The sequence below is a fragment of the Seriola dumerili genome, unplaced genomic scaffold (genome assembly GCF_002260705.1).
Source record: "Seriola dumerili isolate Sdu_G_001 unplaced genomic scaffold, Sdu_1.0 BDQW01000550.1, whole genome shotgun sequence".
Taxonomy (NCBI): Eukaryota; Metazoa; Chordata; class Actinopteri; order Carangiformes; family Carangidae; genus Seriola; species Seriola dumerili.
This window is the reverse complement of record NW_019174805.1, coordinates 1,964,027-1,991,595: the sequence shown is the minus strand read 5'-3', so window position 1 is coordinate 1,991,595 and position 27,569 is coordinate 1,964,027. Positions and strand designations below refer to the sequence as shown.

Genomic DNA, 27,569 nt, shown 5'->3' with positions numbered 1-27,569 from the left:
ATCTGTCTATCTATCTATCTATCTATCTATCTATCTATCTATCGTTTTATCCATCTATAGGAAACTTTGATTCATGGCTGTTGCCTTATACACAAGAAACATAGCACATGGTACAGACAGGAAATTAAGGGTGTGAACTATTAAACTCTATAGAGTGGACTGATAGTATCCCACAATGCATCATGAAAAGCGGTGCACAACCAATGGTAACGAACCAAGTGGTATATACCATCATGCATTGCGCTCGTGCCGGCCTCATCAGATGTAGTTCCCCCACACTTGCACTCATCAGAGCGTCGGTGACCGTCTTCTGCTGAGTGTGAAAGTTCATTGATGAATAGTTTTACAAATCTTGACTGTACGTTTATGTACTGGCTTTTTTTCTGGGGGGGTTGATGTGATAATTCTGCAGAAGTTTTGCAGACTGATTAATTCTAGTTCAACAATATGAAAACTCCCTTAAAAGTCGGAGTGCCCTTGAGCAAACACTGAGTGTGTTCCAGCTGCTCGGTGACCATCAGCAGAGGACTGTGTCTGTATCAGGCAGCTTCCTCTGTGTGAACCTGAACCTCCTGACTCAGTGTTTCCTGGAAGAGATAAAAAAAAAAAAAGAAGAAAAGTAGCAGCCGCCGCGGAGCCGAGGAGAAACAAAAAAATAAGTCGGAGGAAGTCATTAATCAGCCGAGCGCTTCCTGCGCCTCTACTGGAAATAACCTCGTCTTGTAAGTGACTGCTATCTGCTCCAGTTTATCGGCGGAGGTTAAGTGCGTGCTCGCCAACTGTGACTCTCCATCATGAAACGATAATAAAAGCTCAAAAAGCCCCACGCTCCAAGATCACCCAAAGTCAGCCATGTTGTTTTAGCCTAATGGGCCGGCGAGCGGGAGAATAATTACTCGAGGCCGAGGAGGTTCTGCATGACGAGCGTTAGATAAATGTGAGGCTTTTTCCTGGTTTAGCTTACCCCAAGCAACGAGCCGCGGGCGCCGGCCTCGACACCCGATGTTTGTAATGGGGAAATAATTCATGAGAAAAATAGTTTTGCTCTCTCGCCGAGTTTATTTTACCGGCTAACGCGTGGCGGGGAAATGGGACATTTAAAAAAGCAGAAGAGTCGTAATGAGAGGTATTAGTTCCCTTCAGCCGGGATCGTTAGGCTGTTCTCATGGATTATTAGCAGAAAATGAAACGGGGGGGGGGGGGGAGTGGCGGGTTAAAGACTGGTGATGGAATCAAACGTCTACAGATATGATCCTGCCGGGACAAAACGTGCAGTCAGAGCTCATTAAGCTCGGCGGCTGCGCTCGCTTTATGTGCTTTATTGTAAATCCAACACGTCTCTGTAAGTGTCTCCTGCAGCACTCGTGCGTCTTGTTTGTGTTTGATGAGTTTCTGATCTTCCTGTGTTACAACATCCCCGGGAATCACAGAGCAGTCTGCCGCCGCCGCCGCCGCCAACACCACCTTTGTTTTATTCCTTCAAACACACTGCAGCATGTCGGACAGTACTTATTGAGGAGCCGGCGTGACTGGAGGAGGAGGAGGAGGAGGAGGCGTGAAGCTCATCCGACACGACCTTAAAGGAAACAGCTGATAGTAGAAAATAATATCGGCGCACGTGTGAATCCTCCCGCGGCGTCTCTTGGTGTCTGGTTCTAACGCGCTACGCGGAAAACTGTCGGTTTGGATTGAATCAGTAAAGTTGTAATTCAGACGTCACAGCGAAGAGAAAGACCAACAACACGTTGAGTTAAATCCTCCCTCACTCTTCAAGTGCAGCCGACTGATTGTTGTGCAATATTAATGAGCAGGTTTATTTTCCAGAGTAAAATCACTGGCGGAGGAACGAAAACGAAATGTGAAGATTCTTTATTAGAATTAAAACGAACGACAGTCAGAAAATGAAAATCTTCCATCTCCAGCTCTGGGTTCTTAGATCAGTTAAATAATGGAGGAAAGGAGGAGGAGAGAGGAGGGGAAAAGGAATCAAGTAAGTGGGGAGGAGAGGACTAAGATAAGGAGGGAAGGAAGAAGGTAAGGGGAAAGGAAAGACAAAAGGGAAAGATGTAAGTAAGGAAGGTGAAAGAAAACGGAATAAGGGAAGTAAGGGGAAGGAAAGAAATAGAAAAAAAAGGAGAACAAGGGAAAGCAAAAAAAGTAAATACAAAGGGCAGAAGCAGGGAAGACTGTAAGGAAGGAAAGAAAGGGGGGAAAAAAGAAAAGAATGATGGACTGAAAGAAAGAACGACAAAGGGAAAAATGAAATCTCACCAGCAGCCCTAAAAGAAAATTAAAACAAACTGAGTCTAAAACCAACAGAAATCCACAAACACGTGAGAAAACACCAGTAACTATGACATGACCTCAGTTTCCTGAACTGAAGCTCCTGTAACCGGCAACTGCAGCTGTAAATATAGTGGAGTCTAAATACCATCAGTGAGTTAATCATGTCTGCAGGGGAGCGACGCCCACCTCTGATTATCTATCGCTTGACTGTTTTTGATATTCATGGTTACCCAGATGGTTAATCCTATTTTTTCTGAGATCCTGAGATCAAAATGTCAAACTCTCCGACCTCCGGTTTTTTCTTCCGTTGTTTTTATTTGTTTGTGTGTGGAGAGTCCTGACGAGGCAGATTCGAGTCCCGGTCTCGGTCTCACTGGGGATTGTGGATTTAATTTAACCTGCCAGTCGGTGTGGGAAACTATTCCTGTTGGAGATTCCCCGCAGATCTGCCACAACATATTGTGTGTTTGCCCTCGGTAGCGAGCAATTACTCGCTTGGAGGAACCTTTTTTTTTTTCTTGCTTTTGGTTGTGTATTGGCGTTTATTTTTTTAGTTTAGTTTAGAGTTTAAAAAACGAAGGATTACACACGGACGAATCGTTCTCTCCTCTCAGCAGAGGTGAACCTGAGCTGAAGCCGGCAGCGCAGGTGAGGGAGGAAAAGAGAAGCCCCCTAAAACGATCTGTCATCTCCTCCCTTCCTCACACAGCTGCTCTCCTAAATACCCAGAATGCCCTTCAGCGTACAGTACTGAGGCGGCAGACTCTCTTATGAACCCCAGGTGTGGTTATCTTGTACAGGAGCGCGCAGCACATCAGTAACAACGGCGCTGTGAGGCGTCAGGTGCTATCGTCCTCTGTCCTGTTTGGGACTGAAACTACTTTGTCCTGGTTTTGTGGTCCATTGCCCCCCCCCCTCCGCCGCCGTCGCCACCCTCCCCTCATGGCTCGAAGCGAGGCGTTTAACAAATGAGCCCAATATTTGCTGAGCTGTTCCTGCGACGGCGGCGTTGTCTCTCCAGGGTCACACGGGGAAGGGGATGGCTTGGGCGCCACGTTCTTGCTGACCTATTCACTACCTTTCTCTAATGGGTCATATTTTAGCTCCTGTGGCGGTGACAAATGGGCGCGCTCTAAAAGCCCTGTCCAAGGTGCTGAAACCTGGTTGATCTATGACTGAGTCCCGCTGATAAATGCCTCCCATCAGTTTGCGCGTGACGCCGATTCATCACCTCGCCGAGGTTTGTGTTGGGAATCCATATTGGATTTTTAATGAAAGAGAATATAATGCAATTCAAAGTCAATGGGTTTGCCAATGTCCTCACACACACACCTATTAAGGTACATGCACACACACACACACACACACACACACTTAAACCAACTATCTCATATGCCGGTTGTGCTGTTTGAGATTGCGTTGCACTAACCGTGTTCGAGCGTCTGCCCCTGTAATTGTGTTTGTCTGCAGCAGATCTCACAGTTGTGCTGCGCTGAGGTTCGGAGGGGGACGCAACAAGATTTATGAGCCTCATCCACACAAATATCAAAGACAACAGTTTTGTGTTTTTGTTTGTTTTGTTGTTGTTTTTTGACATGCTCTGTCCAGATTTAACAAGAAAAGATTGTAGTTATAAGACACCACACAGGTTTAATGAAAAATGTATTTGTTCATAAAACTGCATACATTATAGTCGGTTTTATTGTACACTAGACTAACAAGGTTTTTTTTTCTGCCGTTATAAACTATCTTCGCTTGGCACCATTTAATGTAACACAGCAAAGAAAATGCTTTTTTGCAGACATCAAAGCCGTCTCAACAAGGTATTTAAGACAGAGTAGTTCCTGTGCTGTGCTTTACTCTGGCTGCACTGCATGAATGACCAGTAGCCGTGTAGATTATAGTCAAGATATCTGACTGATTTAAGCTTGTTATAATGACACAAGTTTGAAATACAAAAGAAAGAAGTCTCTGCTTTCAGCCGGTAAATGTAAATTGTGTGTTTGTTGTTCAGGAGTTCCAGTGCAAAACGTCCCGTTGAAAGTGGCGAAAAGAGGGCACGTAAATTACATCGTCCCGTGTCCGTCACCCTTCATCTTCACATAATCCCAAAGTGCTTTTACAGACAAGGACGTTTCTTACATGGAGTCGTCCGGTAAGTCTATTACAGTCGCCCTCACCTTGACCCCAGACACACCAAATTCCAGGAAAGAAGAAGAAGAGGAGGAGGAGGAGGAGGAGTGAGTGCTGGGAATCAGCAGCGTTTCAGCCGAATCCGCTATCAGTTTCCTGTAAAACACTTGGCTGTAGAGAGATGTATAGATGACGGAGCAAGACACGGCAACCACAACAAAAAACACGGCACAGGAAGCCATCACCAGACCGTCCCAGTTCTCAGCTTCCTCCCTCGGGACGGCGGCCTCCTTTGTGGTAACGTTAACACAGTCCCTGCTGTATCCAGGCCGTGGTGCGGCGACTGCGACCTCCACACAGACCTGGTAGTGAGTGTATGGGATCAGCTGTTTGATGTGGAACTCTCTGACATCAGCAGGAAGCCTGGCTCTGAATGGCATCAAGAGGCTGCTGCCCTCGGCTAAAATGGACCAATTGAGTTGTGAAACCAAACCACCTGTGCTCTCCCAGGAAACCATTACAGAATGAGCCTGGACAGATGTGATATACACGTGCAAAGGTTGGTTTGAAGGCTGTGCGAGGTATCCGTCCACCGCAACCGTCACAGACTTGAGATCTGCCCCGACAAGATTATGGGCGACGCAGGTGTACGAGCCGGCTTCCTGCTCCGAGGCGTCGTAGATGTCGAACGTTCCCTCGTGGTGCATGTAGAATTTATCGGACACACTTCCGGGTAAGACCCGGTCACCGGACGGCGTCACCCAGTAAATCTCGGGCTCCGGTTCTCCGAACGCCCGGCAGTGCAGCGACACCGAGCTCCCTTTGCCGACCTCCACCCGCTCTGGGAGGCTCGCAGGTGAGATCAGAGGAAGGCAGATCTCCGTCATTTCCCTGAAGTGCACCTGTCGGACGTGCCGGCCTTGGTACTCCGGAGGCTCCACGCAGAACAGGGAGTCCGGCTCCATGAACCGGACGGCCGTCCTGTTCATGTTGACCCAGCGGATGACGCAGTCGCAGCGGATGGGGTTGCTGTGCAGACTGACCTCTCGCAGGTTGGGCAGGGACTCCACGGTGCTGTGGTGGAGCGCGCTCAGAGCGTTGCTGTTCAGCATCAGGGTCTCCAGCCTGGGGAGCTTGTGGAAGGCCCTCGGGTGGATGTAGGACAACCTGGGGTTGTTGGTGGCCTCGATTTTTGTCAGCTCGGGCAGGTTGTTCAGGGCAAAGCTGTCGATGGATATGAGCTCCGGCATGCTGTTGATGCCCAGCTCCTTCAGATGCATCATATCCATGAAGTCGCCTCTCTGGATCCTCTCGATGGGGTTCTTATTCAAGTCCAGGAACTTCAGGTTCTGGACTCTCGTCAGCGCTGCTCGGGGGACTCGATTAAACAGGTTGTCAAAAAACGAGATGCTCTCCAAGCTCTCGAGACCAACCAGAGTATTGTCGGGGATTTCAGTCAAATTCATCCTGGCGAGCACGAGGCTCCTGAGGTTAGCCAGAGGTTTAAAGTTCATGTCCGACAGCTCCAGGATGGGGTTTTCTCCCAGCATCAGTATCTCCAGGTTGGGAAGCTGCTGGAACCACTGGCTGTTGACGCTTGTGAGTCGGTTGGAGTTGAGATGGAGCCTCAGCAGCCGGCCCAGGCCCTGGAAGGCCCCCGCACCGATGGAGGAAATCAGGTTGTGGTTGATGTAGAACTCCTGGAGGTTGGGCAGGGAAGCGAGGCAGCCGTCAGAAAGCTCCTGAATCCAGTTCTCCTCCATGTGGAGCGACAGCAGCTGGGGGAGGGACCCCAGACAAACATCGCTCACAGAGGAAATGTTATTCTGAGACAAGTCGATTTCAGTAATGTTGGCCAAGTAATCCAAAGTTTTCTCCACATTAACGATGTTGTTCGTCTGTAGCAGCAGCACCTGCGTCTCTGAAGGGAGTCTCTCTGGCAGCGCCGAGAGCCCCAAGTCATTACAGTCCACAGTGGCGGCCTCGGTGTACATGGAGCTGGGCGAGAACCAGGGTCGGATCTCGCATCGACACAACGCGGGGCAGTGAGCGGCCCCCTCGGAGGCCAGGACCAAAGCAGCTAGAGACAGCTCAGCCAGCAAGCAAGCCACAACTGCCGCCTCCTTCATCTTGGCCCCGTATTCCCTTCAGCCAGTAATTGGCCCTTATGGAGTCAGCTGTTAGCGCTGTTAACTTCACAAATAAAAGCTTATTTGTTACTGCAGCAAGACAGACTTGATTTCTGCTGACGCCCGGTCCCCGAAGCTTTGGCCCCGTTGTCTTCCAGCTCTTGGCGAGGAGAGGCAACCTTTCAGCTCGGCCCGTGCCAGGTTGTCATGCACGCTGTGATATGCCAAGGTCGATGTATCCTTCAGGGAGCGGCGCTGCGCAGCAGAGGGGCGGCTGAGGGAAGCTGTGGCTCCGGCAGGGGACGAATCGCTCTGCCTTCCATCATTATTATCCTCCGTCGTTGTCACTGGTGTCAGTTTCCATCTGGGGAGACAGAAGAGAAAAAGAGCCCAATATAACACGCTGCTGTCGAGATATGGACGCATATTGACATTTAGGAATATTGAGATTTATTAAGCCTTTTCAGCCTCATTTGATTTTATTGCTTTCTTTGCGCCGTGTGAATTGTAAGTTATGATTAACTTGACCTTAACTGTGTTATTGGACAGGTTTGAATCCAAAAAAATGTGCTTTTTGAGTGTCTTTATAAGAAAGCCAAGAGGACCTTTTCAGTCAAAGCGGTAGAACAAGTGTCCTGGAGAAGACGGCGCTCAGAGCTGTGTTGATTCAAGAGGCAAAACATCGCAAGTCCCAATTTCTTCCCCAGTGTTGTAATTAACAGAGCTTCACCGCCCCCTGAACCTCTCCTCTGTTGTGAAAAATGCACCTGTGCACACTTATCAAATCACCCACACAAAACAACAAGCAGACAGTTTGACACACACACACACACACACACACACACACACACACACGACCTGGAGGCGCAGATCCACCTGAAATATCTTGTCGAGCGAGCTCAGCCGAGGGTCCTGCGCCGCGACTCCTCGGCTGCCTCTCTGCATTATTCATGAGGCGCTGAATCAACGCCGCTGGTACAGGTGACAGGTCTACGGCGGGCTTTGCCTATGTCTACTGCACATATTGATGTTTTGATTAATTTGTGACCTTGAGTGCAGAAGCCACAGCTGAGTGTACAACATTAAATGAAGCTGTCGGTTAAGGCTGGAGCAGCCGGCCGCTGATGAGGACGAGCTATGACACTTCATGCATATATTAGCTTGTTTATGGCGGCGTGTGTGAACGGGTTCTTCTCTCACTTTATTACCTCCTCTCTCTTTCTCAAAGCTGTGACAGTAACAGTGTAGTTTCCTATCAGAATTTTTACTAATTCACTTATAGCATACGTGTATATTTAAGGGGTGAGGCAATTGTTATTCTGCGTTTTTATTGATTTATTTACTTTATATTTATTTGTTTTGTCTTAAACCAACAACATGTCAGTTTGTCTCTCAATACGCTGTTGCCACAAGCTCCGCATTTTCTTCTTCTTCTGTTTTATTTTGAAGTGTTGATCCATAAGAAGATATATTTGTGGTTTTAAGAAGCAAAAACCATCTCAGTGTAGTTTCACATCTAATCTCTCAGGCTTCTCTCTGCAGCTCTAGTAACAACAGGTCGGCGAGCCAATCAGAGTTGTAGTGTTAAGGACCCGAATGCAGCCAATCCAAAGGGAGTTGATGGGGAAAAAAGGCGTTTTAACAACAGAAAATAGAAACATACAAAAACCGATGCAATAAATCAGGCCGGAACAAAAACCAAAAACTCAAACAGAAACTTCCCTGAGGGAGAAACCAGGACCAAAACAGACGGAGTGACAAACACACAGGTGAAACACACGGGGGCGGGGCAGAGAATCAGGAAGTAAAAACACAGTGGACACACGGGGGGGACTCTAACGCAAAAATAAAACAGGAAATGAATCAAATGTCCGGAAAGAAAAGCGATTGGTTTGTTTACACTGTCAAATATTTTAGTCCAAATTCTCAATATTGGTCTGTTTTAATCTCTACAGCTCCACATGCTTGTTGTATGTTCTCTCTCTCTCTCTCTCTCTCTCTCTCTCTCTCTCTCTCTCTCTCCAGTCGTCTGTCAACCGGAGACCAGAGCAAACTAATGTGTCGTTACAGAACCAAACTCTTCCTTCAGTCAGTATTGGATAGTGTGTGTGTGTGTGTGTGTTTTTTTTTTTCCTCCGTCACATTTGTGCGTTATCATCCTGAGATGGCACACTTCCATTTGCAATCATCCCTCGGTCGTCTTTGTTTTGCTCTTTATGCAGCTCATTAAAGCGCTCGCAGGCATCCGTCTCCACGGCCCGGGGGGGGGGGGCACAGCCGCACAGAATCATGTCAGCTGCCGCTCCGCAGAGATGGAGACAATGCGTTTATGTACAGTATTTAGGTAACGACAAAAAAACAACTTATATGCTAATGAAGCGAGCGTGGTTTGAATGTTAAATGGAGTGTTTAATAGTGGATGTTTTCTCTTTTGGTTGGAGAGTGTGTTCTCAGGAGACGCTGCCGTACGCTAATTTAATTTCTCTTGTTTACTTCCACGATGCTCACACACTCATTTCCCTCTTATTACTTAACACTGGGAGCCTGCAGTGACTTCCTTCATTTCCCCTTCATGCACTCACAGTTATATAAAATGGAGATCAGAGCGGTGGCTGAGTTTCTTGCTGCTGTGAGTATAGAGTTATCGGGGTATGTATTGGATGCTGATTATCCGTCCATTTCCTCAGGTTTTTAAAAGTGTGTTTTTACAATTTGATGTAAATGAGATGCAGATTTTTTTATCCAGATTCGAGGATAACGGCGTCTCCTTTTTAGACGGCGCTGACAAATGTAACATAATTGGCAGCAGCGATGCAGATCAGCAGGAGGGACAGTACGTCCTAGAGGCAGCAGTAGTTTCAGATTTTAATTCTACTAATTCAGACCAAACACTCAGTGAATATCACAGTATGATTTTTTAGTTTTATTTGTATTTTTTAGCCTCGATACGTTTGAATGTGGCGACTTTAAGGCGAACAAAAAAAAAAAAAAAAAACAACGCCTGCAGCTGAAGATGAGGTTATAACGAGGTCATGCAGCGAGAACATAGTGTTGGTATTTGGTATTCATCACTGAGTACAAAGACAGATTTTGATTCCCAGTCCAATAAAGACTGTAGGAGGAAGCAGAACTCTGTCCTTGAACTGAAGTTACAAAGCAGTTAGCTAAATTTTAAAGTAGGAAATTAACAAAATGAACTCCTGTAATATATACAGTATATATATATATATATAATGATCCGACATTGTTTTCCTCATTAAGTTGATCCGACAAAAAGTAATCACTGGCTGGATCATGTCCAGAGTTACCATGGAGACCAGTTCCACCTCCAGAGTCTTGTCTGAGGATGTGAATCAACATGTTGTGAACTTTGTCGGTATCAAACCAGAACCTGAACCAGGAGCTGAGAGAGTCTGGACAGAACCAGAAACCAGGTTAATGCAGCTGCTCCAGGTGGATGTTGAAGTGTGAGATCCATTCTGGTTTTACATTTCCTCACTATGTTAAACTCTGTGTTTCCTTCAAAATATATTTGCTGTTGCAGGTTAGTTGTGTATAAAAATAAACACAAGGTAAAAAATACTCCCGCACTTCCTTTTGTCTTTTGGATTCAAATATAATTTCCCAGCAGATAAAGTAAACTGGAAACTGTCTCATCTCTGACAAACAATAAAAACAACATAAAGACTCACTCAGGGTTTCCCCATGTCACATGACTCCCTCCCTAAACATCAGAACACGCTTGTTAACTTACTGTCCAATTAACCACCAAGTCATTTCACTAAGCTTTCATCACCACCTCCTACATCTCATCACATGTGACCAAAACATCCAGTTTCCTGTCACATGTCCACACCCTCTCTTCTACTTCCTGTTTCTCTCCTGACTCCAGCGTTAGCGCCGTTAGCTCTACTCTATTCTACTAACCCTTACAGTTCACTTGACGTCCCGAGCTACATAGCCGCTACAGGAAGCTACAGGAAGCTACAGGAGGCTACAGGAAGCTACAGGAGGCTACAGGAAGCTACAGGAGGCTACAGGAGGCTACAGGAGGCTACAGGAAGCTACAGGAAGCTACAGGAGGCTACAGGAGGCTACAGGAGGCTGCAGGTGACGACCCGAGCTACATAGCCGCTACAGGAAGCTACAGGAAGCTACAGGAGGCTACAGGAAGCTACAGGAAGCTGTACTTCACTGAAGAGTGAGGGCCTCTCTCCGATGAGAGATCACAGTCTCTGCATTTATTTCATCTGCCGAGGGAACAGTCTTTGGCATTAGCCCTTTTTTTTCCCGCTCACACTCCAATGCAGCACTCAGAGTGATGCTTCGGCACACAGAGAGAGAGAGAGAGAGAGTGAGTCTCCTGTAGATGATAAAAGTATTTAGTAATGCATTATACAACCCACATACAGACCCGAGAGCAGCTCTGTTTAACCCGGCAGGACTGCCAGCCGGGGCACTTTTTTTTAAGTGCTGAGTATTGACATTCTGTGAATGGATTAAAGCGGCGCGAATGTGAAATATTTATGTATTTCTCATAGCGAGGGTCGAAGCTCTCAGGGCGCTGCCGTCCTAATACGGCAGACGTCTCATAAAGTAGTCCCCATTCCTCCATGTTTTATTCAGCGCTCACTAATACACACAGCCGAACACTTCCTGCTACTACCAGAGCTGTCGGCAGGTGAGAAGCACGTGACTTAATGCTCACGCTTTTTATTTTCACTGAAAATAAAATAACTCTGACCTCCGACCCCGAGAGGTTCTGAAAACATCGTCAAACTAAAACCAGGATCTGAGTTCCTGATGAACATGTCCGTCAGTTGTCACCCATAGGAGTGTCTCCCACTTTGGGTTAAAGTAAGTACTTCCTCAACACTATAGACGGTCTTTGTTGTCATGGTTACAACAGTAGCAGTCATGGATAATAGAAACTACTTGAACTGCTCTTTCGTTAATGAAAGGAAATGAACAAAGTGAAAAACACACAGGCCTGCACCTCCACCTCGACTGCTGAGGCTTCAGATGTCAGAGCAACGTGTCCGTCTCTCTGTTCCTCAGTCTAATGTCAGAAACAGATTTCTGACAGATAAATCCAAAACTGTTTAATCACACAGACGCCGGCGGAGGTGGAGGAGAGAATATCACTCAACGCTGAGCTTAGATGTTTGATTTCACAGTCGAAACCAGGAAGTCGGCGTGGCGTCTTTAACAGAACAGTGTCATTACCGCCACTGGATAAAGATAAATCTGCTCATCATGAATCAGACTGAACCCACTCCTGGGGATAAACGGAATAAATAAACCAGATCTGACACATTTATCGATTAAAAAATTGGTGCGACAGCGTCTGAACATTAGCCGGTGAATCAGATAAATAACTGCCTGTGTTTTCAGACGGAGTGAGACTCAGACTCTGAACCCGTCTGTGCTTCAGGCTCCCAAGTTCGTCTGTAATTAACGCTGCTGATTGTGGCTTTGATGTATCTGACCTTTCTTTCTGGACAGATTCCTTGTTAATAACTCTCCTCCCTGCAGACAGACGCTCTAATAACCGTCACATCCTCTCGAATGTTTATTAGTTCTCAGACAGTTTGACCCCAGACAGCGAGCTGCTGCCCTTCGACCCCTCGGCCCGCTAAAGAAAGTGCCTTTGAGCAACATGCTGAACACCCACCAGCTCTGTGTTTGCCGCTCTGACCCCTTGTCTCCGACCTCCCCGTGGGCAACAGAAAACTGGATTTTCTTTTTCCCTTTGCTCGACAACAGTGTAAGGAGAAGAAAGGAAATAACATGAAATGAGCTCATGTGCTCTTACCTCTCAAGGACATCTAATGCAGCAGATCTCAACTTCAATCCAATTTATTTCTAAAGCGCTATCAAAGCTGCTCCAGACAAGATTTTGATGTAAAAATCCATCCACTTTATCTGCCACGAATCACACTGAAGAGCGTCTGTACCAGCCGAGACTCTGCGGCTTCAACGTTTGTCCAAATTACTTTCTGATGTTGAGCCGGAGGAAAAAAAAATGAGACTCACAAACAAAAACATACAAATCTATAATTTCTTCAGGGCTCTAAATAACAAACAGGATACCGGATGTTTCTGCCAGGTAAACATTGCATCGTTCAGGTCGTAATAACAACTATCTTCATATTAGATATTAGTCATTCCAAGTTGAAGATCACCATGTTTCTGAGAATATAACAGAACCGTCAACACACCGATGTTGCTGCAAAGCTTCCGTCACTGGCTTCAAACTCCATCGTTAACCCCTTCCTGCAGCGCCCCCTGCTGTGTGGAGGCCAAACTGTTTCCACGTGAGACAAGTTGCTCATTGACCAAAACTCACTCAGGTCTATATCTTATTAATGTGGCTCTCAAAATGATCAATTAGAAGTTCGTAAGTGTAACCGTTGCTTTGTAATTGATAAAAGTATCTTCCAACCCTCCAGCTAATTACAAAGCAGCAACTGTTTGTCTGTATCAGCTGAAAGAGGCTGTTTAAATGTCACGATGATGAGGAGCAGTGGAGGAAACCATCTTGGATGTATGTGCGAACACTTCCAGGTCAAATAAATAGATTTACTGCACAATTAACAAGAACAATGATCCTGTATTTTACCCCCAATGGTCAGAACTATGGGGGTTGCCCCAAATGAATGTGCACCAATATGGAAGATGTATAGAAAATAGGGGATAGACACCCTGATGATCAGCAGTGCAGTTTAATCACATAAACACTTAAACACAATAAAATGAAAATCTTAAGGATTTAAAAGTTACAAAACATCTTGATAAGCAACAACACAAAATGCGAAACATGCAGAGAGATCATGTTGATCCTAACTCCGCTTTGCAGAAAGACAAGCGCTGATTCAAAAATAAATGAATAACTGAAGTAAGTGGGAACAAACTCAAAGGCAGAGGAGGATTATTTCCTCCACCTGCTGAGAGCCACAGTAAACCTGTGGCCCCGCGGTTCACAGGAGTCTCGGTGTGAGGCTGAATTTAAAGCTGCGCGACGACGCTGGCGTCAGAGCTCGGTCGTCAGGAGGCTTTCACCTCTGCAGACACAGAACTGCAACACTTCAACATGAGAGGGAGGCAAGAGCTCAGTGAGCACGGAGATTTATTTTTGTTCCTTTGTATCTGCGGCATGAGCGAAGTCAGTCCCTTTTGAAACCGAGTGTAACTGCAGGAGAAATTAACACCAAAACGCACAAAGAGGCAGTTTCAGGTGTTCAGCCAGGTGAGTTTGCTGAACACCTGTTCTAAAGCTAATGTCATGTTCTATTAAAGCTGAGAGAGGAGAGAAGGATTTTTCAGATTTCAAGAACATCTGCTGCTGATTTGAAAAAGTCTGCAGAGCTCTGCATCCAGTAGCTTCAAATTTATGCTGAAAGCTGCAACTGAAAGTTTGAGATTTTTTATTCATCCGTGAATCATTTGGTCGTTAAAGTGACACAAATGATGACAAATACCCAGAGTGTTGTCTTTAAATTACTCGGTTCTATATTAATACTGTGAAAGTATCAAAGCCTCAGTCCACAGAGAAATGCACACAGCCTGTATTCAGAAACTGAGCCTTAAAACCAGCCGTCAGGACTTCTGGAACTTTGTGATGTCACAACAAAGCAGTCACCAAGCCCCGCCCACCTGGACCCACCATCCAAACCTTGCAGGATTTGGTTTCTCTGAGTGTTTTTACCTGAAATCTGCTATATTTTTTTTAATGGATCAAACTTAAGGATAAACACTTCAAATAAAACCCAGAAGAAGAAGAAAACATGGAGCTTTAATTTCAGTAAAACACGATGATCTTTTTATTTTTAAACAGAAGAACTCACCAGTGACGACCCTGACTCGTAGAAATGAAGTTACAATACCGTCGACAGATCGCCTGTTTTTATCAGAATAATGAAGAAACGTTTCCTCTTTCCTCTTCCGACTTTGGAGGCGTTCACGTTCTGCAGTCGTGAAGTAAAAGGTGTGATTGTTAACATCACTGTGTAACTGCACATACGGAGAAGAAGCTGTGATTCTAATAAACCCTGATCATTAATAACTGCATCGTCTTTTAATAAACTGATGATCAAACTGGATGATTAGGTCCTCACGTCACCACGGGACGGGTTGCAATCTGGACTCGTTCTTAAACAAAGGCAGCGCAAACTGTAGACACACACACACACACACTCAGTATAAACAGGTTGAGGCGGTATATCTTCCATCTGTTCTGTTTGTCTTGGGATATCTTTGTTTTTTCTTGGACAGATTTCACTGTTTGTCTCGACTGGTTTCAGACGTTTTATGCTGTCGTCAGTAAAACGACCAGTTACATTTCCAGTCCAGTCAGACAGTTCTGCTGACTGGTGTGTGAACTGGTCAAATGGGAATTGCTATGGCTGTTGTGTGCACTCGAGAGCTTTTACTGTTTTGCTGCTTTTCTGTTTCATATTGTCGTAAATTTAATAACTTTTTGACTGAAAAGAGAAAATAGGAGATCTGAAGACTGTGTCTGAGTTGGACTCTCGTAACTTCTGATGGTTCTTTTCATTGTTTGAAGACCCTTAGAGACTAAACTATTAATCTATAAATCAAAACTGGATTAAATATTGAAAATAACCTTTAGTTGCAGCCCAAAATATTCACGTGGCAGTGAATCAGTTCATGCAGGTTGTGTTATACCTTGAAGCTTCATGCTAATCTTTGAACTTTGATAACCCCTGAAACAAATCTCAGAGTACTTGTTTAAAGCTCCATGGTTTCTTCTTCTTCTGTGTTTTATTTTGAAGTGTTGATCCATAAGACGATATGTATATTCTCTCTGGAGCTCTAGTAACAACAGGTTGGTGAGCCAGTCAGAAACCAAATCCTGCAAGGTTTGGATGGTGGGTCCAGGTGGGCGGGGCTTGGTGACTGCTTTGTTGTGACATCACAAAGTTCCAGAAGTCCTGACGGCTGGTTTTAAGGCTCAGTTTCTGAATACAGGCTGTGTGCATTTCTCTGTGGACTGAGGCTTTGATACTTTCACAGTATTAATATAGAAGCTAGAGCTGATCTATAATCACACTACACATGGACAGAGACCTTTACACTGGAGGAGCTTTAAGGTTGGAGGGAAGATTGTGTTTGTGGCTAAAGACTAACTAAAAAGCTGAACATTATAACCTTCATGTGGGAGGACTGTTGTGCTAGACTGCTTTAGTTTAATTAGGGTTAACTGGAGGTGACGGTACGGATCAGACGTTTTCATTTTTGATCAATAGAATCACGTAGATTAATTGAGAATCAATACATCAGTTAGAATCATGACTATAATCTGCAGTTTGGAGCCGAGACACGAGCAGAACAGTGTGTGCCCACTGCAGCTCTCTCTGCTTTAACTGACGTCACTGGCATGAAGCTGAAAGCACCATGTTGCCAAAACATCAACATTTCCACTTTAAATCCCTCCTCCCCTCCCCTGCTCCTCTCCTCCCTCCCTCCGCTATTGATTTACTATTAAACGGGTCCCATGTGTGAGTCCCATCCACCCGTCTGTTCCCTGCCTCCCCCCTCCCTCCTCCCTCACCGCCCCCCCCCTCCTCCCTTCCTACCACACACGCATCGTTAGCATCGCCAACATTAGAGTTCGCACTTAGCCTCCACTCCCACGAGTCACACTCCTCTCTTTAATCAGCAGCCCGACTACTGTTAATTACTGTCACACACACACTCATGCAGTGCACAGACACACACACACTCACACACACACACAGGTCGACGGTGTGACCTCTGTTTGCTGGTTTACGGTGGTACATGTGTAAAGCTGCAGTCACCTGTGTGGAGGAGGCAGCAGCAGATGGGTTTTTATATGGGCTCTGACAGGTCACTGAATACGAACCTGACGGAGCCGCATGTGTGTTCACACTCAGGTGGTGTCTGTTTCTGACTGATGGTGCGCTGAGGCTCCCGGTGACAACACATTAACCTCAGACATATTCAGTTAACACTTAAAACTCACACATCAGCAAGAAAACGAACCAGTGTTTCGGTGAAAGATCAAAACTGTTACAAGAATTAAAGCTCCATCTTTTCTTCTTCCGTGTTTTATTAGAGAGGAGGCTCTGAGCCTCTCTTCTGATTGGCTGACTGTTTTCTGACTGATCCAATTAAAATATAGCAGATTTCAGGTAAAAACACTCAGAGAAACCAAATCCAGCAAAGGTGGGCGGGGCTTGGTGACTGCTTTGTTGTGACATCACAAAGTTCCAGAAGTCCTGACGGCTGGTTTTAAGGCTCAGTTTCTGAATACAGGCTGTGTGCATTTCTCTGTGGACTGAGGCTTTGATACTTTCACAGTATTAATATAGAAGCTAGAGCTGATCTATAATCACACTACACATGGACACAGACCGTCACACTGGAGGAGCTTTAACATAAATCAACAAGACATTTGTCCAGATAAATACTTTGACTTTTCAGTATTTTCTTTCTTCCTTTCTTTATTGGTTTATTTATTTTGCTGACGCTCCCATATTCCCATATTAGATTATCTAAAACTTCATAAATAAATGTTCACAAAAATAAATAAATAAAAAACTAAATTCTGACTTCCCCACCCTGTGTGGCGTTCAGCCCACCGGTTCCTATTGAAGATGTAAAATTTTTGAAAACACCTCATAAATAAAAAGAGCAAACGTTACTGATGCAGGAGGAAATGTTGCATTAGTCTGAAGATGTTTTCACCACGCAGGGACGTTCACATGTCATGATTCTGCACTTCATTACATTTAATTACAGTTTTTGTCAATGAAAGTGAAGGAGAGAGTCGAGGGGACACAGCGGTCACATGTCTCATAACTCGTGTGGGAACATGACATTTTCTTTAATGTTCATCAGCAAAATTTTAATTTATTCTTTATTTACAAAATCTGCACGTGGCAAATATTCCACTAAATATAAAGGCCAGATATGTCAGTGGTCTGTTCCCCCCAGACTGACACATAGAGGTGTTTTCTGATCTGACGCTGCCATGGTTACGGTGTATAGTGTAAAGGTGAAGGGGGCCAGCATTGGGCCGACAATGGAGTGATTGCAGTCATGATTAAAAGAAATTAACGTCGACCCCATGTTAAAGTCTCACAGCGAGTCCTTCACTGTCAGTGGAAAAGAGTCCGAATTCCTACATCTTCGTCACTTCAACATTTTCTGTAACAACTAATGTTCTCAGTCTCCGTCTTAAAGTTAAATCCACCACCCTGACCTCCACACCTTCTCTTTCCACCTTGCTAAATAAAGAACACTTCACTTCCAGCACTGGCACTGGACGTGGACCAGATTTACGAGGTACAAAAGCATCAGATAACAACGTTGGAGGCGACCAAAGTCTTAAAGCAGACTTTTAGTATTTCAGATAAAAGCTACAAGGAGTCGACTCCGGTTCCCATGTTCAAGGTGAAGCTGTCGTTCCCAGAGTAAGACCAGAACCAGAACAAGGACGTACGTAAATGTGAGAGCAGATGAAACGATAAAAAACAAACGCACCTGAACACACACAAGGAAACTTCCTTATTGTCTCTGTTACATCATCACTGACTTTTGAAATCTCCCCGACAAATGTAAATTTCAGGGATTTAAAATAAACCTTTACCTGTGAGTCACGTTTCTAAAAGCACTAAAGTGACCATGTGATCAGCTGATGGTGACGCTGCCATGATGGAGCGTTGTCGGCATTTCTGGTGCAGACTGCAGACGTAGCTGAGGACAGATCGTTCGGGAGGTCTAAATCCATTTGAGAGCGCTCTCACAACGAGGTGGAACGAGCATACATCATCATTTATGTGACAAATGAGTTTCTATCACTATTTATTACCAGCTGTGTTTGTTTTCTAAGAAATTCTCCCTCAAGCAGGATCCGTCTGAACAGAGGCAATTCTGCTGCTTTGGAAAAATCATGATTCCCCCACAAATGTTTGGACAGACCTCCAAGCTCAGATGGAGGGGGGGGGGCAGATTATATTTTATAATTTGAAGTTAAACACAGCGGCTTTTAGGTGGATTGAAGTATTTTAAGATTCGCTGTCCTTAAATAGATTTTTGGCCAAGACAAATTAAATTCTTTCTAAGTTTTTGCACCAGAAAGCAGCTTTTAGATCTTCATGAGCAGGTGGAGGAGGTGGAGGAGCAGGTGGAGGAGCAGGTGGGCAGTGATGGAAGTCATATACAGATAATTAAATAAAGCACCATTACAAGTAAAAGTAAAAAGTGCAGGAGGAAAAAGTCACGTCTTTACAACCTGAACAACTGTGTTTTTCAACCCTCTGATGCGACCCATAGGAGTTTCTCCTGAAATAGCGCCCTCTACAGGCGACAGGCGTTCCCTGACCTCGGTCGTCATGGTTACAATAATAAACGCGCGGACTGTACCGACACTGTATCTACCGACCTTCATCGCCATGGTTACTACAATAACGGTCACGGCTTGGTTAGGTTGAGGAAAAGATGGTGATTCGGGGTTAAAAATAAGTTGCTTCCTCAACATTAGACGATCTTTGTTGCCATGGTTACAATAACAACAACGTGATTAACTTGGATAGTAGAAACGACGTAAACTGCTACTTTCACACGGGAATCGAACACACGGCTCTCCTGTGTCACGTTCATCCGTCCACCACCTCCTCCTCCTGACGTGGACTCTGTCTCTCTTTGTACTACGTCACGCTCCTGTCATCATCACTACCACCGTTAGATGTCGCCTAGCAACAAAACCTAGCTGTGATGTCATAAACCGACCTGTGGGCTCGTTTTTTTACAGAGCAGTTTTATTTTTGCCGCCCTGATGTTTGTTTTCACTTTCTTAAATACAGAAAAACTTTTCTTACACAGATTAAAAACAAGAAAAGTTTCATCTAAATGTCTTAACATCTAAAACTTCCTTCGTCCTGTCCAACAAATATCAAAATATGCTGCTGTTAATTCATGTTATTAACTAAAGGAAATGAAACTGTGGGTCATAATAACCTGCTGGACACACGACCCACGTGTGACTGGTCCTTTAATGTTGTGGGAACTTTATTAAGTTTAGTCTGTCACACGTCGAGCAGCAGAAGCAGCAGCTACAAGTTTTCCTGTCCAGGCTTAGAAATGACTTTGACCGAGCTGCGGCTTTAACTCAAGCTAACGTTTGAGGAGCAGGTGTGAGCGGTTTGTCCCGTCTGTGGCATCGTCTCTCACATGATTCGCCCCCAGATACAGAAAAAATGTCCTCCTGTCATCATCAACTAGTCTGCTGAAGTCACACTGGAGGAATCCTCCAGCTGCTGTCGGTTAAACGGGAATCATGTGGTTGTTTAGCTGCTGCAGTGTGATCAGAGCGGCGTGCTGCGAGTCCTCTGAGGAGCCGCGTGACGGACGTGAAAGGATGAACACTGACGTATTTACTTGTGGAGCTCAGGCGAGGGCTGCGTCTTTAAAGTGTCCACAGCCGGTCGACGCCGCCGCATGTTGACACAAGAGAGCCGAGCGTCAGGAGGCTTTGACCCCGCTCACTTGACCCCCGTTTAGCCGGGGGTTGGAAAATGTGCCGAATTTCAATCTGCGCACTTGAGGACGCCTTTAGTGCACCGCTGTTAATTACCACAGAGGCTTAAATACAGCAGGAGGGAGGGAGAGGGGGGGGGTTCTGGGTAATTAGGCGAGCAGTGGTGGGAACATCTTCCCTCCAGTTAAGAGAAGATCGCCCTGCAGCCAATCCTGTGACCTGCACAGCTCAACCCTGACTCCGACTGCACCGTCCAAATCTCTCTCTCTCTCTCTCTCTCTCTCTCTCTCTCTCCTGACTCATGTTGCCACATCACACACCAGCATACGCCGTCCGTCCACGCCGGCTCCGGCTTAACTGGAGCTGACGAAGCTTTCACCTCGTTAGCGCTCCGGAAGCTTCCTGATGGCTCAGTTTCCCCGAGGTGGGGGGGGGGGGATTCAGGACCTCTTGTCGCATGCCGTCCCTGAATCTTTTCCTGCCTCTCGTCACTTTGACCTGCCTGATAAAGACAAGAACAACCCCCCCCCCTTCACCCTCACCCCCACCTCCCTCCCTCCCTCCATCCAAAAACAAACCCTGCTTCTTCCAGCCTTGTTGCACATCCTCCTGCCTTGCTCTGACTTCAGGGGATGAACCTGTGGAGTGACACTGACGAGACTCCGCTCAGCCGACGCAGTTCCTTCGCTCCGAAGCAGGAAACAGGAGAAACAGTAAAAACACTGAGGAAGCGGCGGCGGCGGAGGATCGTCTGCAGCGCGTTTTAAAACCTGCGACAAATAAAATAAATCCCCAGCCCTGTTTTCTTATTCCCCTCAGCTGTCAGAACCGCAGGCTGAGCCGCCACAGCTCTCAAGGACTACCGCAGTCCTCCCAACACACACACACACACACACACACACACACACACACACACACACACACACACAGTCATATAGCGATAAACACTCACCAGCAGAAGTGGTATCCATCACGTCCCATGCAGCAGCAGATATTCAGCAGGTATTCCTGGCATGGCTGCAGCAGCACGGAGTGTGTGTGTGTGTGTGTGTGTGTGTGTGGAAGTGTGTGTGTGTGTGTTTTATTTAAGGCATGCAGCGCTGCGTGTTAACATCCAGCAGCAGCAGCTATTTTCCTGTTTTCCTTGAGTATCTCCAAGAACGAACGTCTTCTCTCTTTTCCTCTCCACAGCGACAGAGAGATGTAGAGAGAGAGAGAGAGAGAGGGAGGGGGGAGCGAGAGATACTGATGGAGAGCGAGAGAGAGAGGGCGAGAGAGAGAGGCTGAGAGTGAGAGAGAGAGAGAGAGAGAGATTGGGTATTAAATGGAGAGAGGGGTGAGAGACACTGAGCGTGAATAAGAGGTTATGTTTGTCATTCCTCCATCCTTCCTCTCCTCTGCTTTTGGAGAGATCATCCATCACTCTATTACACACACACACACACACACACACACGCACACGCACACGCACACACACACTAATACACACATTGGTACATTCTAGCTCCCCAGAGACCGGCCAATGAGTGCTCAGCTCTGTGGCTGTGGGTGAATCCAATTGGCTCAGCAAACTGTCAGTCAGTCATGATACCCTGTATCCCCACGGCAACGAAGAGGTGGAGGTGGTCGGGAGCAGGAGAAAGAAAAGGAGAAGGAGAAATTGGAGGAAGAGGAAAAGGAGTAGGAGGAAGAGAAGGAGGAAGAGAGGGAACAGGTAGAAGAGGAGGAGAAAGATGAAGCCTTGTCTGTGGAGGAAGAGATCTTCCCTGAGAGGCTGAAGGTTCAGGTCTACGTGGATCCTGAGACCTGCACCAAACTGAGGGCTAGATTAGAAGTAGACAGGATCCAAACATGATCCTGACCCAAACTGCTGCAGTTCCTCTAACGACCACTAGAGTCTGGCTCCAACAGTGAGTCAGTCCCCATAGACTCCCATGTTAAAATGTCCAACTTTACAGCAGAAATAAACATGTTTACAGCCTGGTACAAAAACTAGTTTCCTCCTTCATGACACCTGTTTATAGAACTCACCTGTTTACATGGAGGATTGAGGGCGTGGCCTCTTTGAGTGACAGGTGGCCACAAACCGGCATGCTCCACACACACTCCACCTCTTTGTCCATTTTTGGATTAGCTGGGAGTTAGGGGGCGGAGTCAGGCACTGCCAAGATGGCGACGGTGGAGCGGCTCACTCTGAGCTTCAGAAACCTGTGGGTGACGTCACAGAGGCGACGTCCATCTTTATTTACAGTCTGCGGTCAAACCTCAGGAGGGTCTTCTTTGCAGCCTCGCTCCTGACCTCTGAATCTCCACCCACATCTCAAACAGGTGTGGTGCTTAATGACAGCTGGACCAATCAGAGTTTTGTATGTTGGGTCTTCCGCTGCCTGTGACCAAACAAAAATGGCATCAAATGTGGCCGAGACGCTGCAGTGATTGTCGACTGAGAGAAATAGAAACTCTTAAAAACGTATTTGCTCATTTGTTATGAAAACGATGGGACCGACACGTCAGACGCTGCTGATTGATTCGGGCGAAATAGCTCCCAACAGCCAACAGCTCACACAAGCACGATGTCAGAGTGAATGATGATTGAAAATGAAAAAGCAATTCAGCCTGATTATGAGAAGAAGGACGCTTGACAGGGAGGAGGAGAAGGAGCGACAAAGGTTCTGTGGACCAGCTCTGTGGTCGTCCACATGTGCTCATGACCGTCCTCCATTCACCAGAGCTGCACCGTCCTCGCACACTGATGAATATGAGCTCCATGTTCTTGGCAGTGAGGTGTTGTCTCTCGTCAAAATATCTGGACACAGTCCCTAGTGTCACAGCACAGGTAGTGCTGCCAGCATTATTTGTTTTAGGTGTATGGGAGATTTCATTAGCGCTAAGCCTCATGGCAGCACCACCCACTAACAGGATGTAAATACAGCGTTAAACGTCTTGGTTGTCAAACAGTAAGAAAAGGATGCACGAGTTAACGTCACTGAACCCCCCGTGAGCTTGACTCATTTCATTCAATTCACTTCAACACAAAACACACAGGACTGAATTCTTGGAAATAAGATGTTAAGTTGGCCAGAAGAGTGATTATAAAAAGCAGAATGATTATAGCCTAATTAGCATGGTTAATAAATGTACTTTAGTATTTCTGAATGTGAGTCAACAAACAAAATACTACAGGACACTAAAGGTAATATTATAGGAGCTGTTCATGCTCATTAAACATAATAAAATCATGAGACGATGCATCAATGTAGAAAATGAAAAATAATATACCTCATCCACCTGAATGTGTAGCTGCAGCTGAACCTTGGGCACCCTCTATTTCCTGCAGCTACACTTTCCCTACAGATTTGTGTTTTGTAAAGCAAAATGCAGCAAATGAATAATTTACATATTACCAACCACATTTTTTCAAGAGCACAGAAAGACTCTCAGAAGAATTGATCAGCAGAGTTTGGAAAAACTTCTCAGACTCGAGACGAGTTTTTAATCATTCAACATGTGGCTGTCCAGCATCGAGTGAACGAGCGCCGTTGTTTCTTAAAGCTCCCTCCAGTGTAAAGGTCTCTGTCCATGTGTAGTGTGATTATAGATCAGCTCTAGCTTCTATATTAATACTGTGAAAGTATCAAAGCCTCAGTCCACAGAGAAATGCACACAGCCTGTATTCAGAAACTGAGCCTTAAAACCAGCCGTCAGGACTTCTGGAACTTTGTGATGTCACAACAAAGCAGTCACCAAGCCCCGCCCACCTGGACCCACCATCCAAACCTTTACAGGATTTGGTTTCTCTGAGTGTTTTTACCTGAAATCTGATATATTTTTATTGGATCACTCAAAAAACAGTCAGCCAATCAGAAGAGAGGCTCAGAGCCTCCTCTCTTCTGATTGGCTCACCGACCTGTTGTTACTAGAGCTCCAGAGAGAAGCCTGAGAGAGGAGATGTAAAACTACACTGAGATGAAACCACAAATATATCTTCTTATGGATCAACACTTCAAAATAAAACACAGAAGAAGAAGAAAACATGGAGCTTTAATGACAGTTTTAATGATACTTCAGCTTTTAGTGTTGCAGTCGGTTGAGTAAGGCGGTGAATCACAGATGAAAGAGGTTGTGATTGATTCCTGTCAGAGCTCCATCACACACCGGAGACCGGAGAAGCTCACCGCTGCCTGATCTGTGGTTTTTAAGGCACGTGTTAAAACGTCATACATGATACCATCAGGGACCGATGGGAGGAAATGAATGACGAGTGACTGGGGCCTTAGACTTAATTTGAATGCACAGTCAGACTCTGGCTTTCTTATCCACAGCTCACTACATCACGCTTGTATGATTTTTATTCGCTTGTGTTTTCCTGTTTGGCTTTTTAATGCTTATTGCCATATATATGTGTTTATTGCTCCTCAGGTCCCCCAGGAACCCCCAGCAGAAGATCATCAAGCGGGTCATCGGCCTGGAGGGAGACTTCATCAGGTAGGAAGCGGCCGTCCTTCCCCGACGGTGACAAATCACTGAAATCTAGCCGAGCCACTCCGACTAATACTGATAAAGGAACTAATGTGTTTTATATTGTAATAAACTTCTGGTATGCTGAGGCTGATGTGACACAGCGGCCTGTTAGTCGGGGGAAAAAGGCGCAGCTGTCTCACATCTAATCGTATCAGCCTGCAGTCAAGAGGTTCACTCCATCACGCTGATTTCTAATCAGATTAACTGGCATCACCTTGTGGCAAAAGTAAATCACTGCTCAGCCGCGGCACAAACACAAGCCGGTCACTGAGGTTAGAAACATGGGGGATTTAGAGACTGTATAGTTTTACTCTCAAACACAAAGAAACAACCTGTATTTGCAGTTTCTGGCAGGATGTCTTCACTTTTAGTCGCTGGGATTTACTGGATAGAAAAAATAAAATTCCCTCTTGTTGCAGAAAAACATACAGTTGCTGTTTTGGTGTTGGAGGAGATCACGCAACAAACTGCAACGTCAAGTAACAAAAGAAACAACAACAAATGTTGCTAAATGTTAAATGAATAGCAGATGGAGGCTCAGGCTTTGAGATAAAAGTTTTTAATTAACTTTATACTGTGAAAAGCGTTTACAGCATCATCCACACACTCACTCAGTGTTTAGGCCACTTGAGGAACTTTGGAGTTGAAATGTTGAACTTGTTGACAAACAGCTGCTTATTTCCACGTCCACGGGTCACAGATCAACATGTGGAGTCATGTTTGTGTCAGCTGATGAAACCTCGGCCCAGTGTTCCCGCTCTTTTGGCTCCGTGTTTGGTCTCCACCAGTTCTCAGTTTAACCCATTAAGACCGAAGTGAATTGTACACGTGTAGTGAATGATTATGTCGTTTTTAAGAAACGTGACTGATGAAGTTCATTGTGATTTGCTGAAATTCAGGTCAGGAAGGTGAAATCCATCATGGGAAACATATTTTGTTTGTTTTTCGGGGCAAAAAAGCTTTTTAAAGTCACGGTTTGGACAGTGTCTGATGACCTGAGGGGAGCGATACCGAAGCTGAGCACCACAGTTCCCTGGATGAGAACAACAAAACTGGCTTAGGAGATTCAAATACTGATTTGCTGCTAACAGGCTAACCAGCTAGTTAAGGCTCAGGGTGAGAGACATGTCAGAGGAGGAGGAGCAGGAGGAGGAGGAGGAGCCAGTATCACCGCTAGCTAGAGGTAAAGATTCACCTGATGCAGCGCTGTCACTAAAACCTTTATTTTTCATTTTCTGCAGCAGATAAACCAGGAAATAAAAAAACATTTGAGACCTGAAACAGTTGGTTTTTATTATAAATCATTGCATTTACCCTAATGTTCATCTACATTTAAAAAGAAATCAATAAACCAAACCAAGACTGTTGACAAATGTGCTCGTTTTTCCAGCCATATCCGGTTTTAAAGGTAAAGGCAGTGATTTACAATAAAAGTCAGAGGTTTAAGGTCTCAGATGTTTTTTATTTCATGTTTCTCTGTGATTCAGTGGCTGAGGAATAAAGGTTTTTAGAGAACGTCAAGTTCTTTCAGAAAGCCCTCAGGTTTTTGGAGGTTGTTTCAGAGACTCGGGTCTTCATGTGTTCAGGTCGTCATCATATAATCGTCTCTCACTGTTTCCTTTAATGAATAAAAGTGGTTTAAGAATCACAGATTACCAGTTATTGTCAGCGTGAGTCCAGTTCAGTCAGTCAGGAGATAACTAATAAAGTTTTGATGAATTTAACAAGACTTTTATTCCAATAACCGACTAATAACCTTAATGAATAATGCACTAAATGCATTAAAAATCTCTGGTAGCTCCATGAATCAAAGCATGAATAAATCTCTTATGATTTTCTCCTGACTTTGTAAAGTAATGATCTCTGTTTAATGAAAGATAACTCTTTCAATAATAGGAAGTTGAAGATATTCGAAACATAAAATAGTGGAAAAGTATCAAGTATAACATTTTATAGACATATTCATTTATTATATCTAGTCACTGATTTACGGAAAACTTAACTATCTTTGTGTAGTTACTTTAAAAATATTTAATTTTTGGCATTAATTGTCCTCCATATTGTTAACCATCCTTATCAAGCGACCAGCTCATCAAGGAACCAATCACAACGCTCAGCCTCGTCAGCATCCTTCAGATACCTTTACAAAACAACCTCCTCCACCTGTCGTAGCCTCCGCTGTCAGAAGCTCCATCATCATTCCCGCAGCTAGAGCGATGATTACATCCTCCGACGTCAGCGGCGTTATTGGTTCTGTCAGGTCCAGAGGACGTTACAAGTCACTGTGACGAGACACTAAAGGAGAGACTCAGCCTGACTGACAGCAGATCCTCACCAGCCAATCACTGTGGCAGGTGTCTAATGGACAGTTGAGGCGCGCCCTCTACATCCTTAAAACCGCATTCATGCCTCAGATTTAGATTTAAAGGGAAACTCCCGCCTGAGCCCGCGTCTCCAGATGTTGGGGAGTGTCACTGCATCTGCGAGAGAGTAGTGAAAAGCTTTTAGTGTCTCCGGAGGGAGATGAAGTGTGAAGTGATGAAGACTCATGAATGTTGATGCAGTGATTATACAGTAAACCATCATCATCATCATCATCATCATCATCACGCCCTGACATGTCCCCACACGACATGTTGATGCTTGAAATGCTGAGATGAAATCATATGATAATGTTTTTTAATCATCAGCTCTTCATGATCTTATACGCTGTAAATTATCATTCGGGAATTTAGTGGAATCAACTCTTTTTTTTCTCATTAACTTGATGTAAATACATTAATTTGATTCATGTGAGCAATGTGTGACTGTGAGTCTCAGCTGTTCTGTTGTTTTTGTTTCTGAGACGACTTTCAGATGCCGTCATCTACAAGATGCGTGACTTTGTCCCATTAATAATTGTGGTTCCTCTGCACGGCTGAGAAAACAGGCAGATCTGAATGGCCAATCGCTGCCGGCACAGTGTGTCATGTTGT

General features: G+C 45.2%; 2 protein-coding genes across 3 annotated transcripts in view; one reads left to right on the top strand and one right to left on the bottom strand.

The window, feature by feature from the left end:
• Positions 1-27,569, top strand: part of immp2l (inner mitochondrial membrane peptidase subunit 2) — a 139,218-nt gene that overhangs the window by 88,439 nt on the left and 23,210 nt on the right. For both annotated transcript variants that reach the window (XM_022764626.1, XM_022764625.1), the window contains exon 4: positions 24,493-24,558. In XM_022764626.1, coding sequence (XP_022620347.1) covers positions 24,493-24,558 — 66 coding nt within the window. The remainder of the gene's footprint in view (positions 1-24,492; positions 24,559-27,569) is intronic.
• On the bottom strand, positions 3,989-6,548 carry LOC111235975 (leucine-rich repeat neuronal protein 3-like). The gene has a single exon (XM_022764553.1). It carries the CDS (start codon positions 6,546-6,548, stop codon positions 4,425-4,427), a length of 2,124 nt encoding a protein of 707 aa, XP_022620274.1. The 3' UTR covers positions 3,989-4,424.